The 18,276-nt window shown below is 39.5% G+C and overlaps 1 protein-coding gene across 2 annotated transcripts in view; it reads left to right on the top strand.

Moving 5' to 3' along the window:
* PRKAR2B (protein kinase cAMP-dependent type II regulatory subunit beta) overlaps positions 1-18,276 on the top strand; it is a 108,443-nt gene that overhangs the window by 63,324 nt on the left and 26,843 nt on the right. The window contains exons 3-4 of one of the 2 annotated variants that reach the window (XM_082846738.1): positions 6,035-6,087; positions 13,256-13,339. In XM_082846738.1, the coding sequence (XP_082702864.1) occupies positions 6,035-6,087; positions 13,256-13,339 (137 nt within the window). Of the gene's footprint in view, positions 1-5,941; positions 6,088-13,255; positions 13,340-18,276 lie in introns of both variants that reach the window. The other variant, XM_082846737.1, reaches the window with a different exon arrangement.

The raw sequence follows: 18,276 nt of genomic DNA, 5'->3' as shown, positions 1-18,276 counted from the left end.
TTAATACAACAGATATACTATATATCTGGTTAAGAATTGCATGTATATCTGTGTTTTACATTGAAAAAAAAGGGTTGTTGTTTTTTTTGCCCCTTCCTGCAGCTAATCTTCTTGTTGGAAAATGCATGCCTTAAACTAGTATTTGTAAAAGGTACATTTATTTCCCTTTGTAGGAGGACATTTCCACTTCAATAAGCTAAGTTTAACCATATTGAATCAGAACTCTGTTGTCTAATACACCTGTGCTTTTATAATAGCTTTATTTTAATCTGATTATCATTTAAATAAGTGTGCTGGAATCTTAGTGTATTGAGAACATTGGGAAAGTAAATTTCATATATTTTGTAGAAGTCCATTTTTCCCTAGGTTTTAGGCCTCTAAACCATGCAGTCTTTCTGTACAGGCCGCATTTGCTTTTGATTCCTTCAGCAAATATTTATTGAGGGTATACTGTGTGCAAGGCTCCGTGCCAGGTGCTGAGGCCCAGTGACTCATGGGGCTCGGTCTGCTTCCTTTATTCTTTGTTAGCTTTGTCAGAGCGCACAGGGTTATGTAAACTTGTCCAGGTCACAGTTGTTTTGACTGTACTGATTTTTATACATTCCTGACAAAGTATAGTGGGCACTTGGTGAAAAACCCTGGGAGTTGGTGTAATCCCTTGTGCGGTACAATAAGAGGGCTAACTTGGTCTTTGTCCCAGCGCCTGGCACAGAGCTTCCAAACCCCTTGGGATCTCCTGAGTTTCTTTGGTGTGCTAACCAGTGATTCTTGGCTCAGGGGCTCCTGGATAACTTCAGAATGGGGGCTGGTCCCAGAAAGACCAAACTTTGATTGGAAGCTTGGAGCTTTCAGCCCAGCCTCGGAGAAGGGGAGAGAGAGTGGAGATGGGTTTAATCAGCAAAGGCCAATGATTTACCACTTGGTGCCCATGTAATAAAACCTCCATAGAAACCTCTAAATGACAGGGTGCAGAGAGCTTGCACAATGGGGAGCACATCAAAGAGCTGGGAGAGTGGCACACCCAGAAAGGGCATCGACCCCCTCCCACTATACCTTGCTCTGTGCCTCTCATCCATTTGGCTGTACTTGAGTTGTATCCTTTACAATAAACCAGTAAGAGTAAGGAAAGCACTTCCTGAGTTCTGTGAGTCATTCTAGTGAATTATCAAACCTGAGGAGGGTGTCGTGGGAACCCCCAGTTTACAGCTGGTCGGTCAGAAGTATGGGTAGCTTGGGAATTGTGACTGGTGTCTGAAGTGGGGGCACTCTTGTGGGACTGAGCCCTTTAACGTGTGGGATCTGATGCTAACTGCGGGTAGGTAGTGTCAGAATTGAATTGAATTGTTGGACATTCGGTTGGTGTCAGAGAGTTGGAGAAATGGTGTTGGAAAAGACAACATGTATTTGGCACCAGGAGGAAAAAAACCCTTGTCCCTTGTCTACAGTTGTCTGGCTGCACCAGTGCACATTACACTGTCTGCAATGTGGGAAACTACTTAAATTCTTGGAGCATTCTAGATGACTAATGTATTATCGAAATACATATATGCACAACATGACAGGAAAAACTCAGTGTAGGGTTCACATAAAGAAAAAGACTCTGCTCTTCATTACTGTGTAATTGCCAAACAAAGAATAGAATATATAGCTTCAGCTCAATTTCAGATTGCCCAGGAGGGAGGGGGTACAATTCAGAAAAACATTCGAGGCAGCTCAGGTTATCTGGAGGCTTTGGTTTGAGGGTCCATCTAGACATAGTCTTTCATCCATTCATTCCTTGTGTAGATATTTACTGAACTCCTAATCTCTGTGCTTGGCCCCTTGGTGAACAAGACAAAAGGTCCTCATTTTCACTCAACCTCTCTGTCCCCATTTTTTTGGACAAATGGTGTAGGATATTTTAACAAAAAAGAACAACTTTTTATTCATTCATTCATTCATTCTATGTGTGTTTGTTTGAGAGTGTATAATACAGGTAGACTACTGGGAGATGTTTAAAAGAGACATTGTGCTTGCCTTCAAGGACTGTCAAGCTTATTTGTTCATCAATCAGTCATTCATTCAAAAAAATGCATTGAGCCAGGCACTGTGCCAAGTCAGTGCCAGGGAAATATAGAAATGAACAAAGCACACAGTCAGTCCCTGAAGGGCTGCAGTTCCAGCCTGAAGGGGCAACAGGTGGTAATGTCTTTGGTAGAGTGAAGTGTGGTAGGTGATGGTAATGAGCTGTGCCCACACTCTAGGGACAGTGCAAAGGGAGCACAGCAGTGGGGTATCCTGAGTTAGCCCTGTGTAGGTGAGAGGTCAACAGGTGACTCTTAATCTGACTTTTTAGTTGGGGCTGGAGAGAAGGGATGGCTTGGAGAGGAGGAGACTGTGTCAGTGAAGATAAGGAGGTGTGAGCCACCATGGCTGTGCACAAAACTGCAGGTGCTGTATTTTGATTTGGGTGTAGGAGGTGGCAGTAGGTGAATTTTAATATAGTGAAACAATTGCACATCAGTGCCAAGAACTAAACCTTGTAATATTGGCACAATAAATGGTTCAGTGAAATGGATAGCCCAGAAATAAACAAACATGTGATAAGGTAGGTATCACAGATCAGAAGGGTGTTAAGTAATAAATAATACTGGGGCAATTGATAAGTTATTTAGAAAGAAAATAGATTCTTACTAGTGATGATTTTTAGTCAGCATTTAGGGGCTTGAAACTTAGAAATTAGAGGATTAAGATTTCATTCTGTGAATTAAAACTTAAGATCAACACTAATGGATCAAGGCTCTATATAACAGGTTACCTCGAAGAACATAGTATCTTATCGACGCTATCACCTCACTGAACATATAGATCCTATGACAGTGGTTGACTTCACGGACCCCACCCTCACAAGGGCCTCTAATTTGGTTTAGTGTTCTGCTCTTGCCCTCTTAAAAATCTTAACTTTTGAAAACGGGCGTATATTTTCATTTTGCACTGAGCCCTGCAGATTATGTGTCAGTCCTGCCAGTGAGGTTGGTCAGACATGGAAACAGAAAGTTACGGAGCCAAACTTTAGAGGTAGATGCTGTCCTGCTTTTAGGAAAATTGCAGCAACACATTTCAAGAGTCTGGGCCACAGGAGCAGGACCATGTGTACTGTGTAGGGATGCCTTGGGTTGTCCCAGACTGACGCATTCAATAGTCAATTTATTTGACAGACTCTCTCTTCCTCCCATCTCCTTCTCACCAAGGAACCTTTTAATTGTGATTTGGCTTCTCCTATGGTCTTCCTGCAGGGACAGAGCTGGCTGGTCACGCTGACTCCATACTGATTCGGGAAGTTAGTTACTAAGCTGCCATTCTGGTGATATGCGTCAGTGAGGTTCTTTAATGGGAGCCTGTCCCGGGAAGACGGTCCCCTTCTGTTAGGTTTCTGAGGCGGAACGCTGATGTCCAGGCATTGAGCTGGTGAATTCACCAAAGCCGTCATGCACAGAACAGTGGTTAAGGACAAGGCCTTTGCATAAAAAGGAATGAGATTCTAACGCCTGCTACAACATGGATGAACCTGGAAGCCATCATGCTAAATGAAATAAGCCAGCCACAAAGGACAAATATTATATGATTCCGCTTACGTGAGGTACCTAGAACAGTCAAATTCATAGAGTCTGAAAGAAGATTAGAGGTTACCAGGGGTGGGGGACAGGAGGAATGGGGAGTTGTTGCCTTATGGTTTCAGAGTTTTTGCTTAGGGTAATGAAAACGTTTTGGATATAAATAGTGGTGGTGGTTATACAACATTGTGCATGTACTTAATGCCACTGAATTGTATACTTAAAAATGGCAAATTTTGTGTTATATATATTCTGCCACAGTTTTTAAAAGTTATAATGTAGTATACCAAAACGCATTGAATGCACGCTTTTCATGGGCAAATTGTATGGCATGTGAATTATATCTCAATAAAGCCGCTTTCTAAAACATTAAGAAAAAGAAAAGAACACGGCCTTTGGAATCAGCCAGACAGCCCTAGGGTCAAGTCCTGTGGTGCTACAAGATGATGTACGATGTTGTGTGATGTTGGCCAAGATACGTAACTGTGCCCTGTTCTTTCATCTGCCAGGTGGTGATAGGACACCTATCTTAGGGTTGTTGTGAGATTGAAGGGGAAAATGTACACCAGGTCAGGGTTTCTCAGCTTCAGCACTGTTGACATTTTGGACCAGGTCATTCTTTCTTGGGGGAGAGGTGGGGAGGGAGCTGTACTGTGCGGGGCGGGGCGTCTAGCAGCATCCCTAGCCTCCCCCAGCAGCTTCCTCTTAACGTCCCACAACTGTGACAACCAAAATGTCTCCAGACATTGCCTAAATGTCATGCTGGGGGGCAGAATAGGCCCTGGTTAAGAAGCACTCACTGGCTTAGGTGTATAGAGCAATGCCTGGAGAAAAGAAAGCTACTGGCAGGTTTTGTAATAGTAATGACAGTCGTTGAGCTAAAGATGACAATACTCCTGGGACCATCTTGAGGCCCCTGGAAAGACATTGGTCAGCCTTTCACCTGTCCTCTGCTCTTATTTCTACATCCATGCCAGAATCAAGCCCACATGGATTAAAGGGTAAATGTAAAAAGGTCTACCTTTACAAACTGAAAGAAGAGAAGTGACAGATCTGTAGATATGCAAATAAAGAAGATTTACAAATACCCAACTCAAAAGCAGTGGTACTTTTGTGATGTTTAAAATTGGGTTTAAATCATATTGGGGAATTTTCTTCCCTGATGTCATTACATTAAAAACAAACAGCATGCATAATTGATCAAAAAAACAAAGACAAAAAAAAAATTGGTAATTATAGTTAAAAAGCAAACTGGAGGGAATTCCCTGGTCGTCCCCTGGTCAGGACTCCGTGCTTTCACTGCCATGGCCCTGGATCAATCCTTGGTCGGGTACCTAAGATCTTGAAAGGCACATGGTGTGGCCAAAAAAAAAAGCAAACTGGATAAAATGATTATAAGAAATATGACAAAGTGGTATTGAGAAACTGGTATAAGTCAAAAAGAAAACCAAATACAAAAATAAATGCCTCAGACATAGGGACAAAAGAGGAAATACAGTCCGCTTACAATCATTTGAACATTGTTCAAATTCAGTAATACTTAAAAATTTAGATCTTTTTTCATTTAAATTGGCAGAGAGTTTGAGCATTAATATCTAAGTCTGTGGTACCATTTAGAGGAGTCTCCTTACACATTGCTTATAGGACACTGGATGGGTATAATCCCATTGGGAGGAAACATGGTGATAAATATGCCTTAAAAGTTGTCATACCTTTTAGCCCCCAAAATAACATTTGGGAATAATTCCACAGCATAATCTGAAATGTAGACAAATGTTTATGCATGAAGATGTTTATTGCAAGGTTGTTTTAACAGAAGCCAGCTTCGTGTCTAGCATTAGGGGTGTGGTAAATTATAGCTTATGGTAACTAGTTAGCAATCCTTAAAACAATATTTACAAAATGTTTCTAATGACATACAGAATTCTTAAGTGTTAAATGAAACAGCAGGTTTTAAAATTGTGGATGCGGTATGAACTCAGCTCAGAATAAAGACTGGAAAGGAATATGCAAAATATTAATAGCATTTGTTCCTGGAAGATTGAGTTATGATAATTTATGAAAGTTACTCATAACTGCTTGATTAAATTGATCATTTCAAAGCAAACTTAGACTTTGTGTGTGTTCTTTCAGGTAAGTTTTTGATCTTATGCATTTCTCTAGCTTGGAAATGAAGGTGAAAGAGGTTAGCTATGTTTCTCTGAATAAGAGAAAGGAAGCAGTTATCAGTGTCTTAAAGTACAGCTTTATATTTTAGTAAATTCCTTATAAATTGCAATAGCAAACTGGCTTTGGGGGGTAGACTGCTTGCCCTGGATGAGGTGAATTAATGGTTTTTTACACCACAGCCCTCTTTTTGTTCACTAATTTTTCAAGATATATTTATTGTAGAATGTTTCTTGGTGAAGGAATCTTTAAAATGTCCATTTTTATTTTTATAGTATGTGCAGAAGCTTATAATCCTGATGAAGAAGAAGACGATGCTGAGTCCAGGGTATGTAATTTACTGAATGCGTTAATTTTAAATTATACTCCCGTATTGGATAAAGAAAATAATAATAGAAAAGATGTTAACAGGCATATAGGTTAACAGGGGGCATAATGGAATTATTTTGACTGTTTCTTTTCCTAGTCTTATCTCCTGATAGTTTACTTCTTCTTCATGTTCTGTATAATTACTTCAATCCAAAGCATCTCCCTCTTTGGATAAGAGGAAAGATGAACATAAAAACTCACTGAAGTTGTGGTTTTATTTCTCTTGCAAAAATATAGTCTGTGATGAAAAATGTTTTTAGCTATCTTTCCCAAAGTGATAATGTTATTTTTCTTAGACAAGTAAGTATTTCTAGGAAAGAAAAACGCTGGGAAAAGCCTTCTGCTCCTACTGTTTTATCACAACAGAAGCTTACTCTGAAACAACAACAAAAAATCACAGTAAAATTACATCTAAAATGTCAGTACAGCAGTTACTGTGTTTTAAAATCTGTGAGTCTGATAGTTTGCTCAGAAGCTGATTTCTTGGAGGTCTTAAAGTTTTCGCAAGAGTTTGTCCAGTTTGGTTTGAAACAGTTTTTAAGCTGTGTCCTTTAACTCCATTCTCCTATTATTTATTTAGTAGAAAGTAAACTCAATAGGAGATTACTGAGCCTGGAAATGGAAAGTAATCATGTACCTTTTTTTTTTTTTGAGTACATATTTTGCAAAAGTTTGTTTTCTTCTATTTGGCCTTAAATAAAAACAAAAATCTGTTGCTGTAGCTCTGAAAAATACTTAAAGTAAGATTAAGTTTTAATATAGAAAAGCAGATACTGGATCCCTAAGTCATTACATCATTAAGCTCCCTGAAATATAAATAAAATCCAGTGGTAGAAAGATCAGGAGCTTTAAATGACACAGAAGATTTTGGAGAAAAATCCCATTTCACTCCTGTCCCCATGGGGATTCGCAGCACCAGACTTGCAGTGTTCATTTCTCAGTATATAACTTACATATTTTGATCAGGTCCATAAATTCCAGTCTGAAAATTATGTTGCCTTAGGATCACGGTATCGTCTCTAATGTGTAATGTGCTGTTACCCCTCCATGTAGTCTGAAAAACCCTCCCCTCTCCTACACTTTATTTATGTATCTCGCAGAAACACTAGTGGGTGACTTCGAAGACAATGTTCTTTGTGTATAAATGTATATGATAAAACTTGATAATTGAGATGTTTGATGAGCTTGTTTAGCTTAGTAAAAATCTAAATTGGAAAGAACATTTAAAAATACAGTTTGAAAACAATATACAGTATCTCATAGACTCGAAAACTGTTAGCTACCATTTGGTCCACGTGATTGATAAGGTGTTTGGCTGGATCACTCCAACTAATTTCTAACAGTCTTGTTGGGGAGGCTATACCAGTTAAAATTCATTTGGCTGTGGGAATAAAACAATCACATTGAGATTAAATACAAAAGAAAACATTGGGGAATTATTGGACATATGCTTGGAAATCTTGTAGAATTCCTGAAAGTGTTAAAGAAAACCCTAGGCTGTGGCTAGCAGGCAGGAGCCAGCCCCCTCTGGGGTCCTTCCACAGCATTTGTGCAGCACCTAAGAGTATCGACATTGAAAGGGACTCAGCTGCCCGTCACTCTTATTGTGTCTCTCTCAGTTCAAAATCCCAGCTTCCCTGTGGAGAGTTTCTCACAGACTTGACTTTGGCTGGGGGACCCCACTTATAAATGAGGGCATCCTGCAAGCCTACTCTTGGGCATATACCCAGAGAAAACTCTTAATTCAAAAAGACACATGCACCCTTATGTTCATAGCAGCACTATTTACGACAGCCAAGACATGGAAGCCACCTAAATGTCCACTGACAAAGGAATGGATAAAGAAGGTGTGGTACATATATACAAGGGAATATTACTCAGCCATAAAAAAGAATGAAATAATGACATTTGCAGCAACATGGATGGACCTAGAGATTATTCTATTAAGTGAAGTAAGTCAGACAGAGAGAGACAAGTATCATATGATATCACTTACATGTGGAATCTAAAATGATGTAAATGAACTTATTTACAAAACAGAAATAGACTCACAGACATAGAAACAAACTTAGGGTTACCAAATGGGAAGAATGGGGTGGGGTGGAGATAAATTAGGAGTTTGGGATTAACATATACACAGTACTATCTATATATAAAATAGATAACCAACAAGGACCTACTGTATAGCACAGGGAACTATATTCAATATCCTGTAATAACCTATAATGGAAAAGAATCTGAAAAAAATATATATGTATATATAACTGAATCGCTTTGCTGTATACCCGAAACTAACATAACATTGTAAATTAACCATACTTAAATTTTTTTTTTAATGCTTAAATTTTTAAAAAATGTTTAAAAAAATAAATGAGGGCAGTTCCTAGAGAAGGAGGCATCTTTGTGGGTTGGGCATTCACCCTGAGTTGTCCCTGTAACACCCTTCAATGTTACTTTAATTTTTTAAATTAATTTATTAATGATATATTAATCATTATAATGAAGTGTCTTGGGTTCTCCATTAGGTTGACTCTTCTCTACTAAAAACTGTAATTTTTTTTATATACTAAAATAAAATATTAAACATTTTAATACATATTAAAATATTTTAATATTTTTTGTCTTAGATACTATAAGGCACTTGTACCATAGCCCTTGGAAATGATTATTACAGATTTCAAAATTTAATTGGCTCTAAACTGATACTGGAAAATGTCTGTAAGGAAAACATGAAGTGTATTTTGATAAACTAACATTTCATTTGGACATTTTGTCTTATTTTAGAGACCCTATTTATATTATCAAATCCCAAAATCTCAGAGTAGTATAAATAGATACTTATTCTTTGATGTGTATTCAAAGAAAATTCAAACACTTAAGACTGATTTTGGAAAACAACAAATTAGATTTTGGTTGGAATACCTTTAACAAATGAAAATATAAGGGTTCTATACATCTAGCATGTAGAAACTGGCAGAGAAGAGCTGGTAAATTTAAGAGTGGAGCATTTCTTTCTTCTGTTATTCCCTGAAGTGTTTTGGGAGTGCCTTCTGCATATCTGGCCGGGTGCTGGGTATACAGTGGTGAGCACGATGGAGTTCTTGCCATCTTGGAGCTTAGAGTCTTAATAGCAGAAGCCGACCACAAGCTAGTAGATTAACAGTCACAAAATACGAAGTGCTAAAAAGACAGTGTAACAGGGTGTAGGAATTAAAACCAAACCAAACCCCCCAGATCAACAGCATCCCTAATGAAATGGAATAGTTGGAGAAGGGCTCCTTGAAGTGAGACCAGAGGATGTACGTGGAGAGTGTCTTGCCAAAAGCCCAGGAGTGCACTTGGGGTTGACCCAAGCCCATCAGAGTGGGAGGAGTCGGAGGCTCTGAATAAAGGCAGCTGTGGCTGCGGCTGAGTGGCTGAGGTGAGGGTGGAGAAGGAGTGGGGATTAATTCTCTGTGAATGTGATGGACTCCATTAAGGTTTTAATCTGGAGAATGCGGTGTTCTGAGTTAAAGTTTTAAAAGATTACTTTCACCTCTGTGTGGAGAATAGATTGGACAGGTATGAGAATAGATTGGACAGATATGAAAATATCTTGTACAGACTTGCCTTGCTTAACAAAATAGATGCACGGTGTTTCCTTTAAAGAAAACATGTAAGTCAGTGTTACTGATTGTTTTTCTAATTTTTTTTTAATTGAAAGGCAACAGAGGTTATGGCAGGCGTTGACAGACTTTTCCTGTAAAGCTTTTTTTGGGGGGAATTTTACTATTTTCAGAGAATAAATACTTTAGGCTCTGGGGGCCGTGCTGTTTCTGTCACAACTATTCAGCTCTGCTGTTATAGCAGGAAAATAGACATAGACAACACATAAATGAACGGCTGTGGCTGTGACCCATGAAAACTTTATTTCTGGACATTTGAATTTGAATTTCATATAATTTTCATGTGTCAGGAAACATTCTTTTGATTTTTTCCCCCAATCATTAAAAAATGTAAAATCATTCTTAGCATAGGGGTCATGCAAAAAGAAATTTGGCCTTCAGGCCATGGTCTGCTGACCCTGGTTTCTAGTATGAACTCTGTGGCCAGCCTACAGCTGCACTGAATCCCAGCTCTACTGCTTCTGAACTGTGTGACATGGAAGAAGTTACCTGGGCCAGTTAATTTTCTTACTTTTTTTCTCTTGAGAGATCACACGGTGTTTGTCTTTCTCTGTCTGACTCATTTCACTTAGCATTCACCTGCTTCATGGGGTCTCTTACTGGGATAAAGCTAGTAATAAAGCCCTTTTTAAATTTTTAAAGCCCTTAAAACAGTGCTCGGCAGGCACATAGTAAGTGCTACATCAGTATTTGTTTAACCAATAAGATTTTTATCCTGAAATCAGAAATAAATTTTAATAAAAAACAAAGTGGCCTCTAGTATAATAAAAATCACATTCGGGCACATTGCCGAGGCCTTAGTTATCCAGATGCACATCTTGTATGTCGGATCACACCAAACCCAACAGAAGGAAATGAGTCTGTAGAAGTAGGAGAGCGTCTTCTGAGCAGTTGGTACAGGGCAGGGGAGCCAGAGCTTCAAAGATTCACCCGATTTCTGACTGTTTGCTTTCCAGGACGCAGAGCAGGATTTTCATGGCCGGGGGTGGAGGCTATGATAGATAACGGACTCTGGGCACTGAGGAGTGATGGCAGGTAGACGGAATAAAGGAAAAAGGGAAACAAAGAGGAGAACAGTAGACAGTAGTAGGGGTGGCAGGATGGAGAAACAAGATTTGGACATATGAATTCATAAGAAGAGAAGTAGCTGGAGAGAGAAAGAAGAGGAAAAAGGTGGGTTTTAAAAAAATTTTTATTGACATATAGTTGATTTACAACGTTTCAGGTGTACAGCAAAGTGATTCAATTATATATATAATTTTTTCAGATTCTTTTCCATTATATATATGGATATATTTTTTACATCTTTATTGGAGTATAATTGCTTTACAATGGTGTGTTAGTTTCTGTGGTATAACAAAGTGAATCAGCTATACATATACATATATCCCCACATCCCCTCCCTCTTGCGTCTCCCTCCCACTCTCCCTACCCCACCCCTCTAGGTGGCCGCAAAGCAGAAGGTGGGGTTTTGTGTGAGGTGTTAATACAAAGTGAATGGGTCAGGAGAGAAAGACAAATTGATGACAAGGGTAAAGCAGGTACAAGCTGGTGTTAAAAATGATTTAAAAAGACAGTTTAAGTGATACAAACATTATTTAACACTGCACGAAGTGGGCAGTCTCCATTCCCAAGGGTCCAGAGAGCTGCAAGATGGGGTGGAGGGTAGGAAGCTTTTATAGGATAAAGAGTAAGGAACAAGGAAGTAAGCGTAGAGCCCAGATTTGGCTTGGCTTTGGGGGATTGGCTGACTGGATATATTGTGTTTCTGGCAAAGCGGGGCATTTATAGGGACACGAGAGTTATCTAAGCTTTGGTTTGCTGACGTGGCACCCCGGGCAGAGGTGGCTCCCTCTTGGGCCTAGGAGATCGTTTCAGCATCAGCGACACGTCATCCCCAACCTTTTCTCTCTGAGGATAGAGCTGCTCAGCAGGCAAACGTTTATGATTGCTTCAGTTCGAAGTTCCAGATGGCTTTTGTGAAGTGAGAAATAACTTTTTGTTTTATTGTGTTAGCCTTCCTTATTTGAAGTAGGCACGTGTGAATTTTGGTTGGCATGATTTAGTTCGTATCCAAATTTTTTAAGCTTTTTGTATAGCAGTGAGTTCTTAGGCAGGAGGATCTGCTTTTTCTGGGCCCACGTGCCGTCGTAGAATCTAGGTTGAGGTGAATATTGATTGGATAGGAAACAAAAGTTTGCCTATCCCTTACCCTTAGAGGAAAAACGGCAGCAACGTCCTCTCTCACTGGCTAATAGTAGGTAGCAGTTTACTGTGTATACTGCTTTTTTGTGTGTGTATAGTATATAAGCAGTACACACATAAATAGTACACATACACTGTACATTTCCTCAGTTGTTCTCGGGCCTCTGATTTTTAGCCATGTGAGATGGGTTTGAAATGCCGATTTTACTTTCCCGTCGCGCGTTTTGACGCATTCACGGGCACAGAGCTCACCGCCGCCTGATCCTGGTTGCTGTGATGGTGGGGCTCCTGCTCTTCAGCATCTCTTCCAGTCACTCTGCGTGTCAACGTTAGAATAGGAAAAGGTGGTGTATGGGTCTCCAGGAGACCAACTCGATGTCTTCTGCTTTTAGGACCATCTCTTGCCTCGCAGACTCATCTTACAGTTACACGGTACCCGCGTTCGCAGAAGAATGGGCCTTCGGGGCCAAGTCCGTGAGCCTTCTGCTGGTCGGAAGGGACTCAGGAGAGTTGGCCGGCCGCACTTACAGAAGGCGTTCTGTTGACCTTTACCCTCAGGAACGAAAGTTTCTGAGCAAATAGTACACTGCTTTTCTTTGAACTCGTTCTCAGATGAGCGCACCAGGACTGTTGGATTCATTCTCCCTCAGATCCGTAGTCTCCTTGGTGTGACAGCGCGTGATTGCTTGCTCCCTGTGGAAAAGCAGTCTCCGTGGGCGTAGTTATTTTATATACATTGTGCATAAAAATGTATTTAACATCTAAGGCAATATACAGGTAAGAATTTACTCACTTCTAGAGACTTTATCAAGTCTTGAAGGAAAGAGCTACATCCTGAAAGAGTATTAAGTTTAGTGGCAAAGAGTATGAAACAGTATTAAAGAGTATTAAGCAGAATAAAGGCAGTGTGTAGATTTTCAACATAGCTGTTACAACATGTTGTCCTTTTGTATGTTCCCGCTGGCTGGAGCCTTGGTGTCTTTAGTGATTAGCCAATGCAGACCCTCACAGAATGAACTTGCTAACCCGGCGGAAACACTCCTTTGAAAAACTTTCAAGTACTGTATTGATGAATGTACACCACCTCCCTGAGACGAACTGTTATTACTTTCCCCTCTTTAGCAGGCTGGTAGTTAATGTCTAGTCACCTAAAGTGAACCTCAGCACTAACCGTTCTTCCTTCTAGTATCCTGCTAGGAAATTTTATCCCTTAAGAGCAAGGTGAGTAGACTAATTGTTAATTTGGTGTCCTTTTAGATTATACATCCCAAAACTGACGATCAAAGAAATCGATTGCAAGAAGCTTGCAAAGACATCCTGCTGTTTAAGAACCTGGATCCGGTAAGATAAAACCTCAATAGTAGCAACGGTTTTTTTTTTCAGTGTCCGTGTGGAGAACCGTGCAGGATCTTGGATTTCACCCTCTTTACAAGCTAACATCACCCAGGGCGATGTAAAGGCCCCACTGCAGATGTCTGCACAGGAAGTGGGTTGTGTTCTAGGAGCTGGGGAGGTCACTGCTGTCATAGCAAGGAGTGAGCGCCTGTTTCTCGGCGGAAGGCTTCTCATCCCTGAAGGTTACTTGCTGCAAACACAGCCCTGAGAAGTGGCCCAGGTGAAGAGAGGTTAAGACTTTGCATTCTTCGCCCACTCAACAGGAACACGTAGGGATGTGCAGGGCCCATGGGGGAATGCCTCTTTCACCAGTCAATAATAGTCATTATTTTAATGTATGACTTTCATATTATACATATTTTTAAAGTAAAGTTTTACTTGGCTTTAAAGGTAGAGGGATTTTTGTTTTTTCTTTGTAAAGATTTTGAAATGTCTAGTCTTTGGTTTGGGGTGTATTTCTAGAGTGACCGTACTGTTCAGACTTTGCCCTTCACCCTGACCTAAATGCTCTGCTTCCTTCATCATGGATTATGCTTATTCACTGCTATGTGGTCATTTGGGAAAGAGCCCCTGCTGCCATGTTCCCCATGTGAAACCTGAGTCTACTTTGGTAAATTACCTCGATTCTTTTTTCGGTCAAACTCAACATCTTAATAGTTTTTGGATTGATGCCCTAGAGAAGAACGCATTAATCAAGACCCACTCTTTTAAGATGAGGTCTTTTTAAAAAGGCCATTTTTATAAAGAGGAAAGTACTGCTTTATACAGTGTCTTCTATGCTGGGTTATATTATACCCTGAAATTATTTTTAAAAGCTCTTTTGTTTCTAATACCATTTATGCTAATGTTATGTCCTCCAGGATCACATATTATATTGTGTGACTTTGGAGATTTTGTTTTAGGGCCACATAACACAAGTTTTGTCCACTTTGATCCACGTCCTCTAGAGTTATCACCAAGTCTGCAAAACTAGGAGCTCTAAAGAAAGGGTTGCTGGTGGTTCTCTCTCATAATGGAAGAATAAGAAATGGGATTAAGATAGAAAATTTAGGAATTTCATTTATGAATGGAAAATCTTCCTGGTAGTATTAAATAGTAGAATAAGTGACTAAAAGGAACTTGTGAAATTTTGATGGGCTTCCAAATAAATCTCAGATTTATTTCTGTGAAATAAAGGACATGAAACTATGATCTCTAATGATCTCCCACCAGAATGAGACCAAATAATTATTAGTGGAAAGATACAACTTTATGGGTGTGTATAAGATGATAATTTTGCTATTGGAACTAAACTAAGTATTTAATTCTTTTGCTTCAGATACACACGGAAGACAGCTGTGAAATCAATCCTTAGTTTTATCCTTAGTGGTAGGCTTCAGCCAAGAAGGTTCTGTATTTTCAGGCCAGAGCTTTGCATGGGAGAATTTCAGGGTCACCAAAAACAGTGCTTCTCAAGCTTTAATATGCCTATATATCATCAGAGGATCTTGTTAAAAATGCAGATTCTGGTTGAGTAGATCAGTAGTGGAGCCTGAGAGTCTGCATTTCTCACAAGGTCTCAGGTGATGGCAACGCTGTCAGCCCACAACCATACTTTGAGTAGGAAGGACCAGAGCCCAATGTGAACATGTTCGAGGTCAGTATTTTGGTACTACCATATGTTATTTTGTTTGCATGCTTCCCTATTCAGTTCAACCAGTATTTTAATGCTTCAGCAGTGACGGAACAGTGATACTGTGGAGTCAAACACTAAGTGATGAACAGGCATGAGTGAAATCACTGCCAGTTATAATTTCCTGGCATGCTGCCTATTCTATTCCATCCTCTAAATGAAATTGATTTTTCTTCCATTTCAACTTTAACTCTTTTAAAGCATTGTGAAAATTTTGGTTGCATTTAAAATAATTAAAAAAAAACTTTTCCTGGTCTATTCTGGCAGGGAGCATCTTTAACTAAAATGGTTATTTTTATAAACATAGGTGTTTTTTAAGCCTTTTTTAGATTTCGCTGCTCTGATGAAGGTCTTCAATATATATATTTTAAAGGTCACAGTTCATAGGGACAAAAAAGAAAAAGTCCGTTGATGGAATTACGAAGTTCATAAGTTATCATTATTGAATGTTTTATAGGGAGGAAGTAAATATATTTACATAGTTGTTTACAAAAGACCTTTTTTGAATTTGAGCTCATACCATCTTGATTTATTTCCCTACTATCTTAAATCTTTCTAAGAATGATACAAAATATAAATAAGTAACAATTAACTCTTCTCAGCAAATAACCACCTGGAATAAGAAATTTTTCCCCAAACATAGCAGATTGAAGATTTTAAGTTAAGTTCATATTTTAAGCAGCTTTCTAGTTTTTTATTGTATACATTTTTTGTCATAACCCAAATGCATTTAAATTGAATTATATATTCCACTTATATAATCTGCCTATCATATAGCAGCTCCTTTCAGGTCAATTCCTTGACCAACCAGTGTGTTCCAAGGCCTGTATGAAGGCGTAGGATGCCACAAAAATACTTAGACATGGTTCTTGTGCTCTTGGAACTTATCATTTAGTGAGGGATTCAAATACACATACAAAGCAATTTGGTAAAACATGATAAATGCTGTAATACGGTCAGGGCGCTATGAGAGGATGAGGGTCTCTCAGCCCCACGTGAGGATCCAGGAAGCTGGAGAGGCCACCTGAGACGAGCCTCAGAAAATGAGTCGGAAATCGCCAGTTGAACGAAAAGCACAGAGCGCGTTAACGCTGGTGTCTAAAGTGAAAGACATCCAGTGGCGGGGCTCAGACGTGCGCGCCGTGTCAGGAAGGAGCACCGTAGCAGTGGACACACACTATAGGCAGTGGCATTTTAAGCAGAGAAAGTAACAGTCAGGTACGTCTGAGGTCACTGTGGCGGCAGGGTAGGGCGTGGAGTTAAAGGCGAGAGACGAATAGGTCAGGAACAAAGGAAAGGAGCTCAGTGAGGAGACCGCACTGCCCTCCGTGCCAGGAGATGGATCCAGGAAAGAGCCGTGCTGCGGTCCAGGGAGAAGAAACGCGCCCAACTAAGGAGAAGGGGGGAAGGGATGGTTTCATAAAATACTCCGGACGAGCAGAAGTTGGTACCTGCTGACTGAATGAATCGAGACCTGACAGAAATAGTCTCGGATGACCCCCAGTGTCTGGCAGCGGAGGTGGTACCGTTTCCTGAAATGGAAAAACTTGGAAGGAGGAAGGGGAAGCCGTAATTACTAACCAGCAAGAAGAACAGTCTTGGCTTTGCATCCACTCTCTCACTTGACTTTCCTCAAGGCGTTGTTTAGCTTGAAAATCTAGCACCTCCTAGACCTCAGAACAGTTTTCCTTAGAGTTCTGTATATTCATACACTGAGCACAGCATTTATAATTATTAACCTCTTTGAAGATATTCTTTTCATGAATATTTTAATGCTCGACTCAGCAGGCCATTTTTCTTCTGAAATATTTCTAATTTTAGGCAAACTGAAATAATCTTCTTATGCTATATGATAGGCTCTTTGATTAATGGAGAGTAAATTGTTATTTTTTAAGGGAGTCAAAGCCCTTTTACCGAGCTCAGTCTCTAATTTACATTCTGTAGGCGAATAAGATGTGGATTTCCTACAGTAGCTGTCAGTCACCGAGATAAGCCTCTGCATATTGAATATTTCCTACGTTCTTTTCACTCTGTGCATAATTATGGGGAAATTACATTTTGATTGACTAGAAGAGACACCTGTCACATAGAGAAGTTCTAAAAGAAATAGATGTTCTGTATTTTATCAGGGATTACTTTTTCATTTATCCATGTACAAATTCTTAAGCGTGATAACGTTTTAAAATGCAGCTAATTCCAAGATAACAAAAAAAAATTTACTATAGCGCTATATTTCATCTTTTTCTCCACTTGACATTCAGGGCTAGAGCTAGCTAATCAATAAAGCCGATAGTCCCCTTCCATCTGCTCTAAACGAGTTGAAATATAAATAATAAGCAAAATAAAATATTAGTAAACCATTTAATCAAACTTCATAATTTTAATAGGTGACCGTATGTCGCCTGGGTTGATGAACTCCCAATTAGCAGCACATCGAGAAGGCACTGTCTTACTGCCCCCCGTTGGCTTCATCTTCAGCCCTGGCTGCTGTTTCACACATAGGTGCCAGAGCTTACACGGGAATCCAGGGAGGGGATGAAAGCCACGTCCTGCAAACCCATCACCATCTTTCTTCTCAAAGTTTTTCTTACCCACATGAAGATGTAATGTTATATTCTCTGTTTAAATGGAGAGTTTGGTTTTTCAGTTAATTAAAAAATTTAAATCAGTATGCATATAGAATTTACAAAAATTCAAAAGGAACAAAAGAGTAGTCAGTGAAAGGAGATCTCCCTTCCATCCCTGTCTCCCAGCAATCCAGTTTCTCAGGAGCCAAGTTCTTTTAGCACTATCGTGCATATTTTTCTAGGGTTACTCTATGTATATACAAGTATATTCTTTTTAAAATTTCGGTGGCAGCAAACTCTACACGTAGAGTTCTTACCCAGTTCTTTTTTTTTCTAACAGGTAATCTGTATTTATAGAGTTTTCATATTCTTTCTTAAAATTATTTTTATCAGTATTTATTTTTATAAAAGTTTAAATTGGTAGCATTTACGTATTATAAAGCTAAGCCATGAAAACACATTGCGTTTTGCTGTTGTCTAATTATTAACATTGTATATACAAGAAGAGGCACCCCAAATAATATTGAAAAAGAAGAACAAAGTTGAAGGACTCACACTTGCCAATGTCAAAACTTATACCTCAAAGCTGCAGTAATCAAAGCAGTGTGTTGGGCTTCCCTGGTGGCGCAGTGGTTGAGAGTCCG

The sequence above is a fragment of the Leucopleurus acutus genome (assembly GCF_964270905.1).
Source record: "Leucopleurus acutus genome assembly, chromosome: 9".
NCBI classification, from domain to species: Eukaryota; Metazoa; Chordata; class Mammalia; order Artiodactyla; family Delphinidae; genus Leucopleurus; species Leucopleurus acutus.
The sequence above is the reverse complement of the archived record's forward strand: the minus strand, read 5'-3'. Positions and strand labels throughout refer to the sequence as shown.